At 32.1% G+C, this 19,886-nt stretch overlaps 1 protein-coding gene across 1 annotated transcript; it reads right to left on the reverse strand.

Annotated features, from left to right (window-relative positions):
• Positions 1-16,493: 16,493 nt before the first annotated feature.
• On the reverse strand, positions 16,494-19,139 carry LOC139888761 (uncharacterized). Its single transcript, XM_071871749.1, has 3 exons — positions 17,786-19,139; positions 16,996-17,331; positions 16,494-16,885 (listed from the first exon to the last, which is right to left on the reverse strand). The coding sequence occupies exons 1-3, from the start codon at positions 19,137-19,139 to the stop codon at positions 16,494-16,496; spliced, it is 2,082 nt and encodes a 693-aa protein (XP_071727850.1).
• Between the last annotated feature and the right edge of the window lie 747 nt (positions 19,140-19,886).

Here is a 19,886-nt window from a genome sequence, read left to right on the forward strand (position 1 = left end):
ATCATCAGTTCAAGTCACTCAGATTCCGAAATGGAATCCCATTCAAGCTCCGAAAGCAGTGTGACCGAAATAGATCAACCAATCAGTCATCACCTATTCTGGATGAATTGGAGATGGGTTCGTAGCCTCCTCAATCATTGGAGACAAGAAGAAGGTGATCCCTTCCATCCACCACATTGCCCTCTTGACGAAGAACCTGAAGCACTTACCGGCGAACCTGTCCGAAACACCATTTTCTCGCTCATTTCCAGAGTATCTCGTCACGATTATATATTACATCAAATTTTAGATTTTATTTATCCGCTCGTCCGAACCGACAATCACCCTGGTGTAATAGAAGAAGTCAACGAGCTTCGCGCTCGGGTAGTGGCTTTGGAGAATATGGTGCAGAGATTACAAACACCAGCAGCAGCATCAGCAGCATAACCAGTACCACCATCATCAACGCCAACAGTACCATTACCACCTCCAACCACAACCGTGTCGTAAACCTCAACTTCACAATCTGTCCCACGAGCATCAACGTCATACGCACCATAGATACCAAGGAGTACCAACAACAATAACTGACGAAGTATTAATTCATAACTTCATTGGAGAAACATTTCGCGGCGATTATGTAATCTCTAAAGTCTTAGAGATTATCTAATCTAGCCCTAACCATAAATCAGTTAAGCAAACCAAAATGATAGAAGGAAGAGTAGAAACCCTGACAAAAATGGTGTGTGATTAACAAGCTAAACTTGCTTTTCCAACAGCATCAACAGTACCGTCAGCGTTACCAGCATCGTCAGTACAGTCAACATCCGAATCAACAACACTGATAACATCACAAACTTCGTCAGTTCAAGAATCACTGTGGACATCATTACGAATCAATAACGTGTATATTGTATCAACGAGTTATGAAGAATTAACTCATTCCCTCTGAAGAAATTATATGTATAATATATATATATATATATATATATATATATATATATATATATATATATATATATATATATATATATATATATATATATTGAAATAAATCTTTTCGTGCTAAGCTATTGTGTGTGAATCTTAACTACTCGGTTAATTCATATTACAAATATGCAATAATGTACGTCCTTCGGCCGCAACTTAACCAGCGTTAACTACAATCTCTGTCGCAATTCAACAAATTCCAATTCATAATAAATCAAGTATATATTTGATTTTACACTTTCATCATCGATGTACCCGAAACTTTTCAGATAACATCATTCGTACTTTGCGAAATTCACAAGAATTCCACGAACCGAACATCATACATCAACAAATAACGAAGTATTGATTCATAATTTCAATGTCATTAAAGAAATACTGCGTAAAAGTTATGTACTTTTTAAAGCCTTTAGGGATTATTCAATTCTAGTTTCAACCGTAAATCAAATGAGTTTAATTTAACATTAACTCATTAAATCTATGTTACATCTGAAGAAAATATACATATATATATATATTTTCATAAAGACTGTAATAAAATTCTTTTGTACAAAATATTAATTGTGAAATTTTTTTTTAACGGGTAGGTAATACCCGAGAGATATATAAATTCACAATTAATATGTTACATTCTTCGAATCTGATTCAGCAAATCATCCATTATACTCCCTACTTTCACAACAATATACATTCTTTTATAGAAATCAAAACAACCATACTCATTCAAAATTTAATTACATATTGTGATTTTGAAATCTCAAAATTCAACTTGAGATATGACCAAAATCATCACTCTTAGATCCTTACATCTTTCACAAGCTATATTTTGACTTCAAAACCGTGTTAGAACATCAAATGTATGTTAACAATTACAATCTGTGTTCAAATCCTTCAAAAATTTCTGAAGACACTTCGAATGATGAGCAATCGAGATGATGATCCAACCACATGTTATCCACAATTATGTACCCGAAAAACTCTTGAAACCAAAGTAAAAGTTTAAACAACGTATCCGCGTCAGATTCTTTGGCATTTATTAGCAAAAATAACTTTGCGACTCCTATTCAAAGTAGCCAGTTTTGTCACAGCTTCAGCAAGTCAACTTCAACTTTTCAGTCAGACTAACCTTATTATAACCTTGAGATATACACCTTCGTTACCAGGGAACCTTTTACATTCCACCACATTATTAGCAGATGTACCAACAACTTCATTACCCTTTGACTTTAGCCTCTCCAAAAAGTCATTATAATTATTCATTGAAACCCCATCATTTACTCATTCGCATCTTGTAATGAGAATTGCCATACGAATCATTGGGAATTAGCAATCAGTATTTTGAAATCTCGCAGGATGTCTACGCCAACAGTTATATGTGTATATATAACGTCTATCTTCTGGACTTAATTTGAATGTGAAGTTTCTGAAAAATACTCCGAACTACGAATTGGTTCTCGGAAAATGGAAAAAAAAAATGCTGATGAAGCAACAAAAACTATAAATGACTTTAAACGGTAAAAGCTGGATGATAATGATGAAGTGTGTTGGCAAAGCGCAGAAAAAGAGAAGTTTTGGAACTGGAAAATGGATTGAGCAAAGTAGGAAGGAGGCTGTGGACAAATTACAAAGACTGAACCTGACTTCAAAGGATCCAAATGATTCAGTACCTGCTGAAGTCATTAACGAATACCTTGCTCCTGACTCTAAACCCCTGCGGACAATATTCTTCATCATCCTCTGATAAAAGAAATTCTAAAATATCATCATATCTTTCATTATAAATATCCTCCATATTTCTGAAGATATTTTCTTAATTTTTCTTATTTGAAATCATTTACCTCTTCGCACTATTTGTATTACATCATAAAAGAAACTATTTTAGTTTCAAAATTCTGAAACATTCAAGTTTAAAATAGGAATATTTTGAAGTAATGTTGGGAACTGAAGCATGAATTAGTATAATATAATGACACTTGATCAATGTGATTATATTACAGTAAGTCATGCTGAGTTTCTAAATGGAACGTGATGATTCACAGATCATAACATCATCATGTGCCATGTTATACGACTCTTGTATTCTATTTAACCTCTAAAATATCAAGAAAATATTTCTTGATGATTCGGCCTTTTCCAAGGTATTCTAGTAATTTGACAAGTCAAGATCGTGCCATCACAATTTTCTTCCTAGAACATTAACAATGTTCATTCCGAAATTCATATCTGTGAATTCTGGACCATTACAAGCGGTGCTTAATCGCAAGAAGAAGAAACGAAAGGACAAAACTCCGAAATAGAAATTGGGGTATAAATTGCAGCAAATAAAAGAGAGCATTAACTGTGAATGATAATGACTATAGAAGACAGAACCAGAAATTATAAACCATATATATCGATGCATATAGCAATATAAAGACACGGGAGAACTAGAAACACTATAAACCCAAGAGTATAGTAGAAGTAAATAGATTCTTCCGGCGGTAGATGAAAAAGAAGAATGACCGATATGAAAGTTAGAAGTATATCGAGAATCAGAACTGGATGGAGCATATTGATGAATACTTTAAAATATGAGTTGAGGGGGAAAGAATAGAAGGTGATGAAACATGACTAGGAACTTAGAAATCAATAGATTTAACTCACACAATGGCGGAATAAGTGAATCAAACCCTCTAGTGAATAGGTTAAGTTTTTTTTTTGATTAATTTAGTCAAACCACAACTAAATCAAGTGTGATTAGATCAACACCTAGAGCTATTATTCACCACCTGGGTGATTTGGACTGAGAGAGAATCGGAGGAGCTCACTAGATCTGAGTGTGTGTAACAAATGAGAGGCTTAACCTAAAATGAAGAACATAAGACTTTATATACCCCTTCTGTTGACTCACCTATACGATTCATTCATCACACGTACGAGTTGGCTTCATCAGTCGTACGGGTGATCACTCACTCGTGTCTTCTCATTTAGGTTGTAATTGTGACTTAGCTCAGCATCAACCGTGCGTATGAGCCTGTCAGCTGTACTAGTAGGGCTTCACTCGTACGTCTGACTAAGTCTAACATAGTTAAACATCTAAATCTCGTTCCTGCAGTTCCTGTAACCACATACAAACACGGATAGGATAATAACGAGCAATCATGGTGGCCTGTAAACTGTTGTACCTGCAATGGACGCGGGTAGATGTCTAGGAACTTGCATAAAATGCATCAACAGAAGGTGTGAGTTGTAAGGAAACGAAGGAGGTGAATTTATAAGAAAATCTCCGACAGAACAATTAAAATGGACGATCGCATTTAAAGCGGATCCTAATTCCCTTGATTACCGGAGAGTCAAATCTTATTAAGAAGATTTTCTTCAAATCCCTTGAAATCTGGGAATCAATCATATCTACGTCAAATGATAAGATGAATCTACACTTACTCATTTCACTCTTCTATGTTAGCTTCATTCGTACTCTTCATATAAATGGATTGTTTATCCAAATTATTCGCTGATGATAAAACTCTAATTTTCAGCCCGTATGCATCATGAAAACATACTTATTATCATTCACGACCTTTCCACTCAAATTTCGGGACGAAATTTCTTTAACGGGTAGGTACTGTGACAACCCGGAAATTTCCAACCAAATTTAAACTTTAATCTTTATATGTTTCCGACACGATAAGCAATATTTGTTAAGTTAAATTGTAAGAATTTTAAACTATGTTCATACATTCATTCAACCTCGACCATGTTCTAACGATTCACGAACCATTAAACGAATATGATTATATATGTATATGTGTAAAAATATTATAATTTGAAACGTAAACAAAATATTAGATTAAATACTTTATATGATTGTATCTGTTTCAAAATATTTATCAATGGAATTAGAAGATAAGATCAAATGATTGAATTATTAGATATATTGAATTATGATTACAAGTCTCTGTTGAAAGGCCCACGTTGATTTGAGAAATCTTTCCGTTTTAACAATATTTGGAAAATGGTAAAGTGATTTATAAATAAGAACAAATTGTCAATCATTGAGAACTAGACAAAGGATAGTGGAAGATTGAATTTCATAAAGACTCGATTGATCTATTTAGTTTCAAACGTACAAAAACGTATTCAGTTTAAAAAAAACTTTATTATTAAAACGTATATAACTTTTATAAATATCTAGAACCACTTTTGACAACTCATTACTTAACTAGTATGATAAAGATAACGATATTTATATTTTATTTTATTAAATATATATAACGATTTAAATTAATATTATATATATTTATACGCGTATTATACGTACATAGTTTTATACTTTTACTCTACTTAAACTTTACCTTTACTTTATTTTTACTTTACTTTAACTTTAATAATTCACTTTAATAATTCATACTTTAATAATTCACTTTAATAATTCATACTTTAATAATTCACTTTAATAATTCATACTTTAATAATTCATACTTTAATAATTCACTTTAATAATTCATACTTTAATAATTCACTTTAATAATTCAAAAATCTATTATAAATAGAATTCAATAGGTTTCATTATTTCATAGAAACTTGAAAATATTTTTCTCTAAACTCTCTCAATCGATTTACATATATATATTTACTCCGTATTATTTCAAGATATTATTAGTATACATAAAATATTACGACGGAGTGCTGTCCGAGTGATTTCGAAATTGTTCTTCGAGTAGGATAGGATTAAGGAAATTATGGGTTATAGCTATGGAGGTGATTGAGTATGGTTCATGGGTATGCTCGTGAGGTCAATATAGTGTTTATCATTTCTGTTGCGTCTACGTACCTTTCCTGCAATATTGAATCTCAATATTGATACGTGAGTACTCATAATTTAACTTTTACATACTAATAGTGTATCCCTGACTAGTGCTCGAGTATTTAGAATTATGCATGCTTGTACTTTTGATATTGCTCTTAGCCAGGTTAGGTTAAATATTGAATTAGTTACACTTGTGGTTGAGATAAGGTATAAGATATGCATGTCCTTGGAAAGCTAGCGAAAAATTAAGGACTTTTCCTTTAGATATCGAATGGTTTCGATGAACGGATTAGAAGTTATAATCAATTGAATTTTCGATATTTTTATTAAAAATGATTATTATTATCGTCGTTTTTATCGTCGTTCTAGTTTTATCTTATTATTATCGTTATTATTATCTTTATCAATAAAAGGGATTTATCATTAAAAATTGTTATTTTTTTTTATTATTACTATCGTTATTATCGTTAAAGTTATAATTAGTATTATTATAATTATTATCCAATTATTATTATTATTATTATTATTATTAGTATTATTATTATTATTATCATTATTAATATATATATCATTATTTAAAAAATGGATATTGTCATTGTTATTATTATTATTACTATATTATCATTAAGATAATTATTAGTATTATCGTTAAAAATGTTATAGTAACTATCATTATTAATATTAGTGTAATTAAAACAAATATTTGTAACACCTAATTATTTTGATTACTATTATTATCATTATTATGAACACGATATAAAAGACGATTAAAAGCTATTAAACGAAACGATTAGAAAATAATGAGTAAGAGTATCATGACGAAATTAAAATATTATAAGATATTGATTTAGATAAAATTATCGTTCTTATTATTTTTATCATTACTATTATTATTAAAAATATCGTTAGTATTAAAACTATCATTTTAACAAAAATTATCATTTTAATAGAAATGTCATTGTTACTATAAAATATCATTATTATTATTTTAAATAGAATTATTATTTTAAAGATAATATTAAAAATTATCATAAATATTAAAGTTATCATAATTAGAATTATCGTTTTATCATAATGTCATCTTAGTAATTATAAATATTGATATTTTTATAATAATAATTATTATTATAAAATAATACAACTTTTACTTACTATCATTATAGATATTATTTTATCAAATAAATATGTGATACAAACATATTTTACTACGTGTAATAACTTACTTTAATAATACCTATCATATTATCTTTATGATATTAAATGAACCCTATAAATTTTATTACTTAATATATATAAAAGTATATTATATTATATAAATTTAATATAAAATTTTATTTATTAATAAATAAATTATATTATTTACTCTAATAAATCTTTTAAAAATATTTAAAAATATAAAACGACGATATTTAAACTATATATTAATCATGTATAGATTTTTGGAAAATTATTTTGAGTCAAATTTACTTTTGTTGACTTTTGCATATTAGTCTAGAGCATTAGGATTGTGGTACACTATGACTTGGCCTAATTTGTTAGACAAATATTGACCAACACATAATTATATATAATTAATTTAGGTTCGTGAATCCGAGGCCAACCTTGCACTTGTTCAATGACGTTATATGTATTTTTACTACGAAATACAGTATGGTGAGTTATAGTCCCACTTTTAAAATCTAATATTTTTGGGATGAGAATACATGCAGGTTTTATAAATGATTTACAAAATAGACACAAGTACGTGAAACTACATTCTATGGTTGAATTATCGAAATCGAATATGCCCCTTTTTATTAAGTCTGGTAATCTAAGAATTAGGGAACAGACACCCTAATTGACGCGAATCCTAAAGATAGTTCTATTGGGCCTAACAAACCCCATCCAAAGTACCGGATGCTTTAGTACTTCAAAATTTATATCATGTCCGAAGGAGGATCCCAGAATGATAGGGGATATTCTTATATGTATCTAGTTAATGTCGGTTACCAGGTGTTCACCATATGAATGATTATTTTTGTCTCTATGCATGGAACATATATTTATGAGAACTGAAAATGAAATTCTTGTGGTCTATTAAAATGATGGAAATAAATGATTATGATAAACTAATGAACTCACCAACCTTTTGGTTGACACTTTAAAGCATGTTTATTCTCAGGTGTTAAAGAAATCTTCCGCTGTGCATTTGCTCATTTTAAAGATATTACTTGGAGTCTTTCATAGCATATTTCGAAGAACGTTGCATTCGAGTCATTGAGTTCATCAAAGATTATTATTAAATCAATTTATAGTTGGATAGTGGATATTATGAAATGGTATGCATACCTGTCAATTTTCGATGTAAAGAAATTTTGTCTTTTAAAAACGAATGCAATGTTTGTAAAATGTATCATATAGAGGTCAAATACCTCGCAATGTAATCAACTATTGTGAATCGTTTATAATGTATATGAACGGGTCATTTCAAAAGATTTATGAGCGTATCAATAATATGACCCAAAAATTATGTGTCCTATTCTTAGGACCCCACTTTATTAGCTTTAGACACCACTACTTTTGCATATATCTTATACAACCCCAAGAATTACCCCGTCCCAATTTTTGGTTGCTTAGGACGCTTTTTCGCAGGGATCCCAGACGAAGGGTCCTAAGATAGCAGTTTTCTTGTAGTGGCTTATGATTGGTAACTAGTATAATTAGGCCCTAAACCTAACCCTTATAATCCCTATTTAGAAAAATACATTTATTCTTTCTCTCCTACCCTATAATCCATGAAATTTGCAGCCCTCCTTCCCCTCTCTAACCGTAGACTTCATCATCATCAAGAACACCATCAATTTTTGTAATTTTGCTTGCGCTTCGTTGATAAAGATTGTTCACCGCGTCTTCCTCTACACACGGATATAAATAATTTGATTGTTTGAGGTATAAAACATGCAACCCTAGATTTCTAATTCAATTTTATTGATTATTACATATGTATCTAGTGTCTATTGCTCAAGTCTACGTGTTTATGCTTGACTTTAGTCGATAATTTATTCAGTTTGCATGTTAGGGTTAAATCTCGAATTTGAATCTTGACCTAACAGAAACTTGGACCTAGAACTTGTTACATATTATTACATATTTGAAAATCCCTCTAAAACTTATTTATGCTCAAGAATCATGGAATTTTGTTATGTTATGCTCACATTATGATTAGTTGAATTTTTAACTTGTTTATTGCATGAATCTGAAATCTGGGCAAATTGTGTTATAATATGGAATATGCATGCATTACCATCAGATAAATAATTAAAAATTACACAATTTAGACTAAGATATCACTTGAATTGAATTCTTAAAACTCGTTTTATGCTCAAATAATTATTTGTGACAACGGTTGTCGTTTGTAACTCTAAACATACTTGTGCGATTAAATGCTTTAATTTCTGGAACATATGATTTTAAGATTTAGAAAATATGGTTTTATTAATTTACTTTTCATGTAGATATTGCATGATAGTTGTTCTTAGCTGTTTAGATAATTGCGTCCGAAAATGACTACCTGAATAGAGTTAAATCTGTCTCGTATGCATAAAGTTTGGTCTAACATGAATCCAAAGTTGATTGGAGACTTTTCCTTGTGATATGTTGATATTTGGATGTTAAGAAGCATATTATATTTGTATGTCAACATGTGAAAACTTACACATTGTGTGCTACATGCGTCATAAAACGATATGCCTGGATTCTATCCAAATCAGAACACTTGACTTTCGTGCTAAAATGTACAAATTGGCTAAACAAAAAGCTTAGATATTCTTACCATTTAAATTTTGGGATGTTAGTGATCATATCCTACTGGCCATGTGTCAATTTTATTTTTCTAGAATAAATGATAAATGATATAAAACTGGTGCGCGAGCAGAAAATGTTGTGTGCAAATTGGACTATATATATACAAATATATAAATGATATGATATGATGACTTACTTTTGTGAAAAGGTAATTGAATCGTGCAAATATTTACCAAGTACCATTTTTTCCGGTTCGTATGCATTTTGACTTATGTGAAATTGTTTGAGCAACTTTAACATGAAACCGCAAGTCAATTATGCTAGAAATACTATAACGATGAACTGAGATCTGAAACTTGTATATTGATTTTGGTTTGACTCCATGACCAGATTTTTGACTTAGGTTGACCATCATTGACCAAGTTTGACTTTTGTTGACTTGCATGCACTGTGTTAACTATGTGTTGACTTTTACTACTTAATCGAGTCGGTCTGAGCAATAGGACAACTAATACTATAGATCAACACCTATTTTACATAGACTTATGTGACAAACTATATATGTCTCTAGGTTGCTTTACACGGTTGTTACCGTCTTCTTTACGTGTGTTTACAACGTTACTTGTTGAGCACTCAAGGTGAGTCTACAGTCCCACTTTTACTTACTTATTTTGGGATGAGAATACACGTTTACAAATGTTTTTACTTTAGACACGAGTACTTATTATACATATGAGTTAGTGTGCAGAAAGCCCTTAGCTTGAATACTTTCATTACCTTTTGGTAAGCGCGAACTAGATGGACGGATCCGTTATGTTAGACAAGCCTCGCCCTACTTAACTTGGGTGCATGTTCTTGGTACAATTTTACACTCGACAAGTGTATGTTGTATATGCGGTAAAGGATAAGCGTAGTTCTAAACTACTCGTGGTGTTAAGTTAGTATTCAAGTGCTCATAGGATGTATGTACTTTTACAACAGTTGGGTTATACGTTATAAAATCTAGTTGTCTAAAAACAAATAATTATTTTCTGAATAGTGTTTTTCATATACTATTTTATGTTACCTAGACCTGTAGACTCACCAACATTATTGTTGACCTATATTTGCATGTTTGTTCTCAGGTCCTTAGAGGTATAGCTTCCGCTGGTTTGCTTGGTGCATGCTCTTGCTGTGGAGTCATCATGTTTTTGTCAAGACGTTATTTATATTTTTCTGCATTTAAACTTTTAATATTTACTAAATACTGTTGGCTTGTGGTTACGATCACAATGGTATTTGTTTACGGTTGTTGACTTGTGTTTTAAAGTCAACTATTTTTAATAAAATTAAATGCGAATACATTTGAAACGTCTCATTTAGAGGGCGTGACTGTTAATGTGAGACCTATATTAACACGCCGTTAAATGGAATTTGGCGGGGTATTATATAAATTGAAAAACAAAAATTGTTCGATCGACATCAATTGTTTAAATGCATAAATTAAATAAGATTATAGTGTATGTCCTTAGTTTGAAAAAAGTCTCTGCGCGCATATCAAGTCTTAACTTTAACACACTGACTGCGGGAAACTGAAAAAAAAAATCAACTTATATATTTATTATCAAAACAAGCATTATTTTATTATTATTTATTTTTGGACGACATGTCGTCCCCAATTGTCGTCCGGGAAAGTCGTCCCCAATTGTCGTCCGGGAAAGTCGTCCACGATAGTCAGGTTTGAAAGTCAAAGTGGGGCCTACGATCGTCCAGGAAAAAGGCACCATTCGTCCGGAAAAACATTCAGGGACGAAGCTTCGCAGATGAGTTTTTGGGAATGACTTGTCTGTAGTGACCCGAACTTTTCCATGTTTATATATATTAATTGAGATTGATATTTACATGATTAAATATTTCCAACATGTTAAGCAATCAAACTTGTTAAGACTTGATTAATTGAAATATGTTTCATATAGACAATTGACCACCCAAGTTGACCGGTGATTCACGAACGTTAAAACTTGTAAAAACTATATGATGACATATATATGGATATATATATATAGTTAACATGATACTATGATAAGTAAACATATCATTAAGTATATTAACAATGAACTACATATGTAAAAACAAGACTACTAACTTAATGATTTTTAAACGAGACATATATGTAATGATTATCGTTGTAAAGACATTTAATGTATATATATCATATTAAGAGATATTCATACATGATAATATCATGATAATATAATAATTTAAAATCTCATTTGATATTATAAACATTGGGTTAACAACATTTAACAAGATCGTTAACCTAAAGGTTTCAAAACAACACTTACATGTAACGACTAACGATGACTTAACGACTCAGTTAAAATGTATATACATGTAGTGTTTTAATATGTATTTATACACTTTTGAAAGACTTCAATACACTTATCAAAATACTTCTACTTAACAAAAATACTTACAATCACATCCTCGTTCAGTTTCATCAATAATTCTACTCGTATGCACCCGTATTCGTACTCGTACACTACACAGCTCTTAGATGTATGTACTATTGGTATATACACTCCAATGATCAGCTCTTAGCAGCCCATGTGAGTCACCTAACACATGTGGGAACCATCATTTGGCAACTAGCATGAAATATCTCATAAAATTACAAAAATATGAGTAATCATTCATGACTTATTTACATGAAAACAAAATTACATATCCTTTATATCTAATCCATACACCAACGACCAAAAACACCTACAAACACTTTCATTCTTCAATTTTCTTCATCTAATTGATATCTCTCAAGTTCTATCTTCAAGTTCTAAGTGTTCTTCATAAATTCTACAAGTTCTAGTTACATAAAATCAAGAATACTTTCAAGTTTGCTAGCTCACTTCCAATCTTGTAAGGTGATCATCCAACCTCAAGAAATCTTTGTTTCTTACAGTAGGTTATCATTCTAATACAAGGTAATAATCATATTCAAACTTTGGTTCAATTTCTATAACTATAACAATCTTATTTCAAGTGATGATCTTACTTGAACTTGTTTTCGTGTCATGATTCTGCTTCAAGAACTTCGAGCCATCCAAGGATCCGTTGAAGCTAGATCCATTTTTCTCTTTTCCAGTAGATTTATCCAAGGAACTTAAGGTAGTAATGATGTTCATAACATCATTCGATTCATACATATAAAGCTATCTTATTCGAAGGTTTAAACTTGTAATCACTAGAACATAGTTTAGTTAATTCTAAACTTGTTCGCAAACAAAAGTTAATCCTTCTAACTTGACTTTTAAAATCAACTAAACACATGTTCTATATCTATATGATATGGTAACTTAATGATTTAAAACCTGGAAACACGAAAAACACCGTAAAACCGGATTTACGCCGTCGTAGTAACATCGCGGGCTGTTTTGGGTTAGTTAATTAAAAAATATGATAAACTTTGATTTAAAAGTTGTTATTCTGAGAAAATGATTTTTATTATGAACATGAAACTATATCCAAAAATTATGGTTAAACTCAAAGTAGAAGTATGTTTTCTAAAATGGTCATCTAGACGTCGTTCTTTCGACTGAAATGACTACCTTTACAAAAACGACTTGTAACTTATTTTTCCGACTATAAACCTATATTTTTTCTGTTTAGATTCATAATATAGAGTTCAATATGAAACCATAGCAATTGGATTCACTCAAAACGGATTTAAAATGAAGAAGTTATGGGTAAAACAAGATTGGATAATTTTTTTCATTTTAGCTACGTAAAAATTGGTAACAAATCTATTCCAACCATAACTTAATCAACTTGTATTGTATATTATGTAATCTTGAGATACCATAGACAAGTATACAATATTTCGACCTATCATGTCGACACATCTATATATATTTCGGAACAACCATAGACACTCTATATGTGAATGTTGGAGTTAGCTATACAGGGTTGAGGTTGATTCCAAAATATATATAGTTTGAGTTGTGATCAATACTGAGATACGTATACACTGGGTCGTGGATTGATTCAAGATAATATTTATCGATTTATTTCTGTACATCTAACTGTGGACAACTAGTTGTAGGTTACTAACGAGGACAGCTGACTTAATAAACTTAAAACATCAAAATATATTAAAAGTGTTGTAAATATATTTTGAACATACTTTGATATATATGTATATATTGTTATAGGTTCGTGAATCAACTAGTGGCCAAGTCTTACTTCCCGACGAAGTAAAAATCTGTGAAAGTGACTTATAGTCCCACTTTTAAAATCTAATATTTTTGGGATGAGAATGCATGCAGGTTTTATAAATGATTTACAAAATAGACACAAGTACGTGAAACTACATTCTATGGTTGAATTATCGAAATCGAATATGCCCCTTTTTATTAAGTCTGGTAATCTAAGAATTAGAGAACAGACACCCTAATTGACGCGAATCCTAAAGATAGATCTATTGGGCCTAACAAACCCCATCCAAAGTACCGGATGCTTTAGTACTTCGAAATTTATATCATATCCGAAGGGTGTCCCGGAATGATGGGGATATTCTTATATATGCATCTTGTTAATGTCGGTTAACATGTGTTCACCATATGAATGACTTTTATCTCTATGTATGGGATGTGTATTGAAATATGAAATCATGTGGTCTATTATTATGATTTGATATATATAGGTTAAACCTATAACTCACCAACATTTTTGTTGACGTTTTAAGCATGTTTATTCTCAGGTGATTATTAAGAGCTTCCGCTGTCGCATACTTAAATAAGGACGAGATTTGGAGTCCATGCTTGTATGATATTGTGTAAAAACTGCATTCAAGAAACTTATTATGTTGTAACATATTTGTATTGTAAACCATTATGTAATGGTCGTGTGTAAACAGAATATTTTAGATTATCATTATTTGATAATCTACGTAAAGCTTTTTAAACCTTTATTGATGAAATAAAGGTTATGGTTTGTTTTAAAATGAATGCAGTATTTGAAAAACGTCTCATATAGAGGTCAAAACCTCGCAACGAAATCAATTAATATGGAACGTTTTTAATCAATAAGAACGGGACATTTCATTGTCGTCCGGGAATACAATTCTCGACGACCGTTCGTCCGGTTGGCTCAAAAAATCTCGTCCACGAAAGTGAGGTTTATAGTAGTGATATTTGAATAACTCTGTCAATATACATTTCAACCTCGTCAAGAACCTTGGCAGCATTTGGTATTGTGACTAAACATGATGGTAGCAGTTTGAATACACTGGAAGTCTATGTTTTATTTCTTTTCTCTAAAATATATGATAAGAAATAGTTAAAAACGTGTTAATTCATACGTAGTACTACATTTTTTGTATGGTAGGAAAATAAGATTTGCTACCTGTTCCCGATGTCGAAGTTAATAACCTCGCGACTTCTCTCAGAAATCAGCCTTCAATCTTCACAATGTTCTCTAGTATATTACCTTTGTTCACAATGTTGATTGCAAGAGTCTTGTTTATATCTGAACAAAATCAATATGATATAATCTTCCCAACAAATTGCAAGCTTATATGAAATCATAAAGTGAACGTTTTGAAACAACTAATGATAATGTAGTTGAATTACTTGCCCTCATAGATTTTAGCATGTGTAACCTGACCTTTTAGTAATATCGGTTTACGGATGCTTTCGATATACTTTCGCTTCTCGATTAGCTTTTATCCTTGCCTAAACGGTAGATCCTCAACCGTCATGATGTTTTTTTGTTTTATTTTTTTTTATCAATTTGTATCTGTCAATCTCTATCTCTATTATATATATATATATATATATATATATATATATATATATATATATATATATATATATATATATATATATATATATATATATATATATTATATATTATATATATATTATAACAAAAACAATATTAACAAATCAGATTTACAAAAAGATGACATGTTAAAATCTTAACCCTTAAATTTAAAATAACAATAACTAAGAACCATTGGATCAAACTAGATAACAATATTAGCACATATATGTCTCTAGCTCTAATTGAGACAAATTTGGTAACTATTACGATTTATTTACGGTAACTATTAAGGAGTATTTCTTAATCAATAATTTGAAAATTATATTTATATTTTTTAACTTACGACTATATCAATAATATTTAATTAATAATAACTTACAATTATGATCTATATAAAATAATACGGAGTACTTATTATCATAGATAACAAACAATTATTAAAAATATATGAACGGATGAGCAATACTTATTTTAATAATTAATAATAATATAATTTTTTAATATTATTATTAAATAAACTTATAATTAATATTTGTGATAAAAAAAACTTTATACATGGTATTACGGGCCGAGTAAATATTTATATCCTTTGGCGGATTATAGGTGAATCATTTATATATCATACCCTGATAAACATGCATTTTTTAGTTTTTGTTGTTGTGTTAGTTTTTTTTATGAGTTCGATTGTATAACTTTATAAGTCGGGCGTCGTTGATATTTATGGGTTACTGGCAATCTGGCATGGGCAAAAAAAAAAAAGGGTAAACGAGACTTGATGAGTAAAGAAAACATATTGTGGGTGGGTTGTTGATACAAGAGATTTGTGTCACACGTGAGTCATTCCTATACCCACTTATAACAACTTATAATACGTTCTTATAATCTACACACTTAAGATAAATCATGATAATTAGACATACCACATTTTTTTTTGAAAGGCAGGTATTTTATTAAAACTCAATAATCGCAAGGTACAATAATAATACAACACACTCGTAGAGATGCCGAGCTAGAATCCTACGACCGCAAAAAGGTAGCAAGCTAAAATGCCCGACAACTTACAATTTACATATTACATATTTACAAGCAAGGAACTAGGATTATGTAACCATTCATGCCATTCGATTCTTCTTTTTTTGCAACGCTTCGCGACTCAATCGTAGCTTAGAACTTGAATTTCGCTTAGAGCATTTGGAGGAGTCCAAGTTGTGTTCTTAAAAACTTTTTGATTTCGATTCTTCCAAATGAGATACCCGCAAGTCCACTCTACCGCTTGCCAAAGTAGATGACCCCAATCGGAACAACTCGAAGGGACAAGACCACGAAAGAGATCATCAAAAGATAAGTTGGCCGAATCAAATCCCCACCAATCACGAACTTTTTCCCAAACTACCCGAGCATGCGTGCACGCCAAAAGTGAATGACCCACCGTTTCAATATTCGAATCGCAAAGCGGGCATAGAACGGAATGAAGATCAATCCCCCGTTTGTCAAGTTCGGACAACACGGGCAATCTTTCCCGCTTCGCTCTCCAAACAAATATTTCTACTTTTTTTTAGGAACAAGGTTATTTTTCATTGAAGCCACACATGTAGTACTCGAAGGATACACCTTTTCCATGATATGTTTTGTTAACCTTTTGGTAGAGAAAAAACCGCAATTGCTAAGCTTCCACGAAAAGTAATCTTCTTTTTCCGGATTCAATGTCACATTTGAGAGAATTGCTTCAAGTCTATCCAACTCATCCTTTGTACGACCCGTAAGCGAGCGAGACCAACTCCATGAAAAAGCTATCGAGCCATCACGCGAATGTATACGATTAGCAACCGAAACTTGGGGATTAGATTCTAACCGCACCAATCTTTTGAAAACCTCTTTTAGTGGTTTGTCCAATAGCCAAACGTCTTCCCACAACTTAGTGTTGTGCCCATTTCCTATTTTTCTTTCGAATGAACTTGAGAACCCGACTCCCGCATTATCTATCTCGATCCCTGCTTTAACAATGCAACTCCAAGTAGAATTAGTAGACAAAAAATTTCCCCCCCCCCCCCCCCCAATATTTAGAAGCCCTGAATCCCCATAGATGCTCTTAATGACCTTAACCCACAAGAAAGTGGGTTCGGTAAGAAACCTCCACCACCACTTGCCGATTAAAGCCAAATTTTTACAATTTAAAGAATCCACATTTAGTCCGCCATTCGCCCGGGAGCGGATGACATCATCCCATTTAACCCATGAAATTTTGGAAACATTACCCGACCCACCCCAAAAAAAATTGCGTCTTACACTCTCGAGTTTTTTAAGCACGGAGGGCGGGGCGCGGTAGAGCGAAAAGTAGTACAACGGTAAACTATTTAGAACCACATTCACGAGAGTTAAACGTCCACCGAATGAAATCCTACGAGCTTTCCAATCCGATAATCTCTTCGCAAATTTATCAATCACCGGCTTCCAATTCGATAGTTTTTTTCATTTTAGCACCAATAGGAAGCCCAAGATAGATCATAGGAAAGGTTCCAACATTACAACCAAACACGGTTGACATATCCCTAACCTCCTCTTTGTCAACACCCACACCAAACAAGTTGCTCTTATTATAATTCACTTTGAGTCCGGAGCAAAGTTCAAAGCACTTCAAGGATTTCATTAAGTTTTCTAAATTCTCAAAACTCCACTTACCAAAGAAAATGGTATCATCCGCATATTGTAAATGAGACAAAGTGATTTTATCTTTACCAATTTCAACACCAAAGAATCGGCCATTTGAGACCGCCGATTTAGCCATCCAGTTAAGTCCTTCCGCCGCAATAATGAAGAGAAAAGGGGATAGGGGGTCACCTTGCCTAACACCTCTCCCGAGATAAAATTCCTTAGTTGGAGATCCATTGACTAAGACCGAGACGGATGCCGAACCGATACATGAAGCAATCCATTTCCTCCACTTGGAACCAAACCCCATCAATATCATCATCTCATCCAAAAAGTCCCAATTTAGACTATCAAACGCCTTCTCAAAATCAACTTTAAACACCATACTTCTAATGTGCTTGCTCCTCAAAAATTCAAGAGACTCATTCGCAATCAAAACGCCATCCATAATATTTCTTCCTTTAATAAAGGCGCTTTGCTCAAAACCAACAAGATTCGGAATAACCTTTTTAATTCGATTTGAAAGGAGCTTAGCAATAATCTTATAAAAACTACCAATGAGGCTAATAGGTCTATACTCGTTTAGATTTACCGGGTTGGCAACCTTAGGGATTAAGGTGATAAAAGACGAATTGCAACCCGAAGAGATAGTACCATTTTGCCAAAAACCACGAATAGCTTCTATTAAATCATCACTAATAATTGCCCAAAACTTTTTAAAAAATCTCATGTTAAAGCCATCCGGTCCTGGAGCTTTGTTATTCGCACAACTGTTAACCGCCTCCCAAATTTCCTCCCCACTAAACTGTTCCTCGAGCCCCATAGCTTGTGAGTTGGAGAGTTTAAAAATTCCAGTGGTCGAATTAATATGTTCCCCTGGTCTGCCAGCATTCGAATAAGGCCCAAACTCGCTGGCATGTGAAGAAAGCCCAACCGTACCCGTGTAAACTGAGCCAGGCCCAACTCTGTTAACGCAATCAGGCCCAATCGAATGATTTGGCAGCAACCTGGGACGAGCATGGACTGTTTTGCAGAAAATACCTTTAAAGTGTTCAAAAATTGCATCCTTTACCACAATTGAATCCTCGCACCATGACCCGTTAATGTTAATTCCACGAAAATTACATTTACTATTTTTCCTTCGAATCATAGCATGAAAAAACTTGGTGTTTTCATCTCCCTCGATCGTCCATTTTACTCGCGCCTTTTATTTCAACATATTAGCTTTTATTTTTGTTTTTTCCACCCAACGACGTCTACAATCTAACCATCTATCCCGTTCCGCATCCGTGATAGTATTTGATTCCGCCTTTAATTCCCATTCCGACACTTCCTTTTTGAGCCCATCAATTTCCTTATCAAGACCCCCAAATTTCTCATTACACCATTCCTTTAAAGCAAACTTCACATTCTTAAGTCTATCCCTAAAATTACAATCCTTTCTCGAACCCCGAATCGGTTGCTTCCAAGCCTCTATAATAACCTTATCAACATCCTCATAGTTAAACCACTCATCGAAAACTTTAAATGGTTTCGGTCCATAATCGATTAACTTATCTCTTAGGATCAAGGGACAATGATCCGAGAGATGTCTATCCAATGCAACTACCGAAAGATCATCCCAAAGACCAATTAGACATACCACATTATGCAGTAGTATTTTTTTAATATTGTCTAACACCATGGGAAACCCAATACCTGGTATTTTTTGACAGGGAACAATTCATGTATGCGGGTCTAAGAGAGGTTTTAGATACGCACCCAATTGCCCGATCTGTATACTCGAAAAAGACGCGGATTCGTATACTCTACCTATTTAAATTTTAATTTAAGTAATAGGTAATATAAACAATTTAATTTATAATATATGTATATTGTAATTAGAAATGGGGACACA

The sequence above is a fragment of the Rutidosis leptorrhynchoides genome, chromosome 2 (assembly GCF_046630445.1).
Source record: "Rutidosis leptorrhynchoides isolate AG116_Rl617_1_P2 chromosome 2, CSIRO_AGI_Rlap_v1, whole genome shotgun sequence".
Lineage (NCBI taxonomy): Eukaryota > Viridiplantae > Streptophyta > Magnoliopsida > Asterales > Asteraceae > Rutidosis > Rutidosis leptorrhynchoides.

Bases quoted from the DNA above. Each gene is read 5' to 3' on its own strand.
- LOC139888761 (XM_071871749.1), bottom strand. From the start codon at position 19,139: ATGATTCGAAGGAAAAATAGTAAATGTAATTTTCGTGGAATTAACATT. The intron at 17,332-17,785 runs GTGATTGATAAA...TTGTTAAAGCAG, and splicing joins AACTATCGAATTGGAAGCCG to GGATCGAGATAGATAATGCG. The intron at 16,886-16,995 runs GTTTTTTCTCTA...AAAAAAAAGTAG, and splicing joins GTGGAAGCTTAGCAATTGCG to AAATATTTGTTTGGAGAGCG.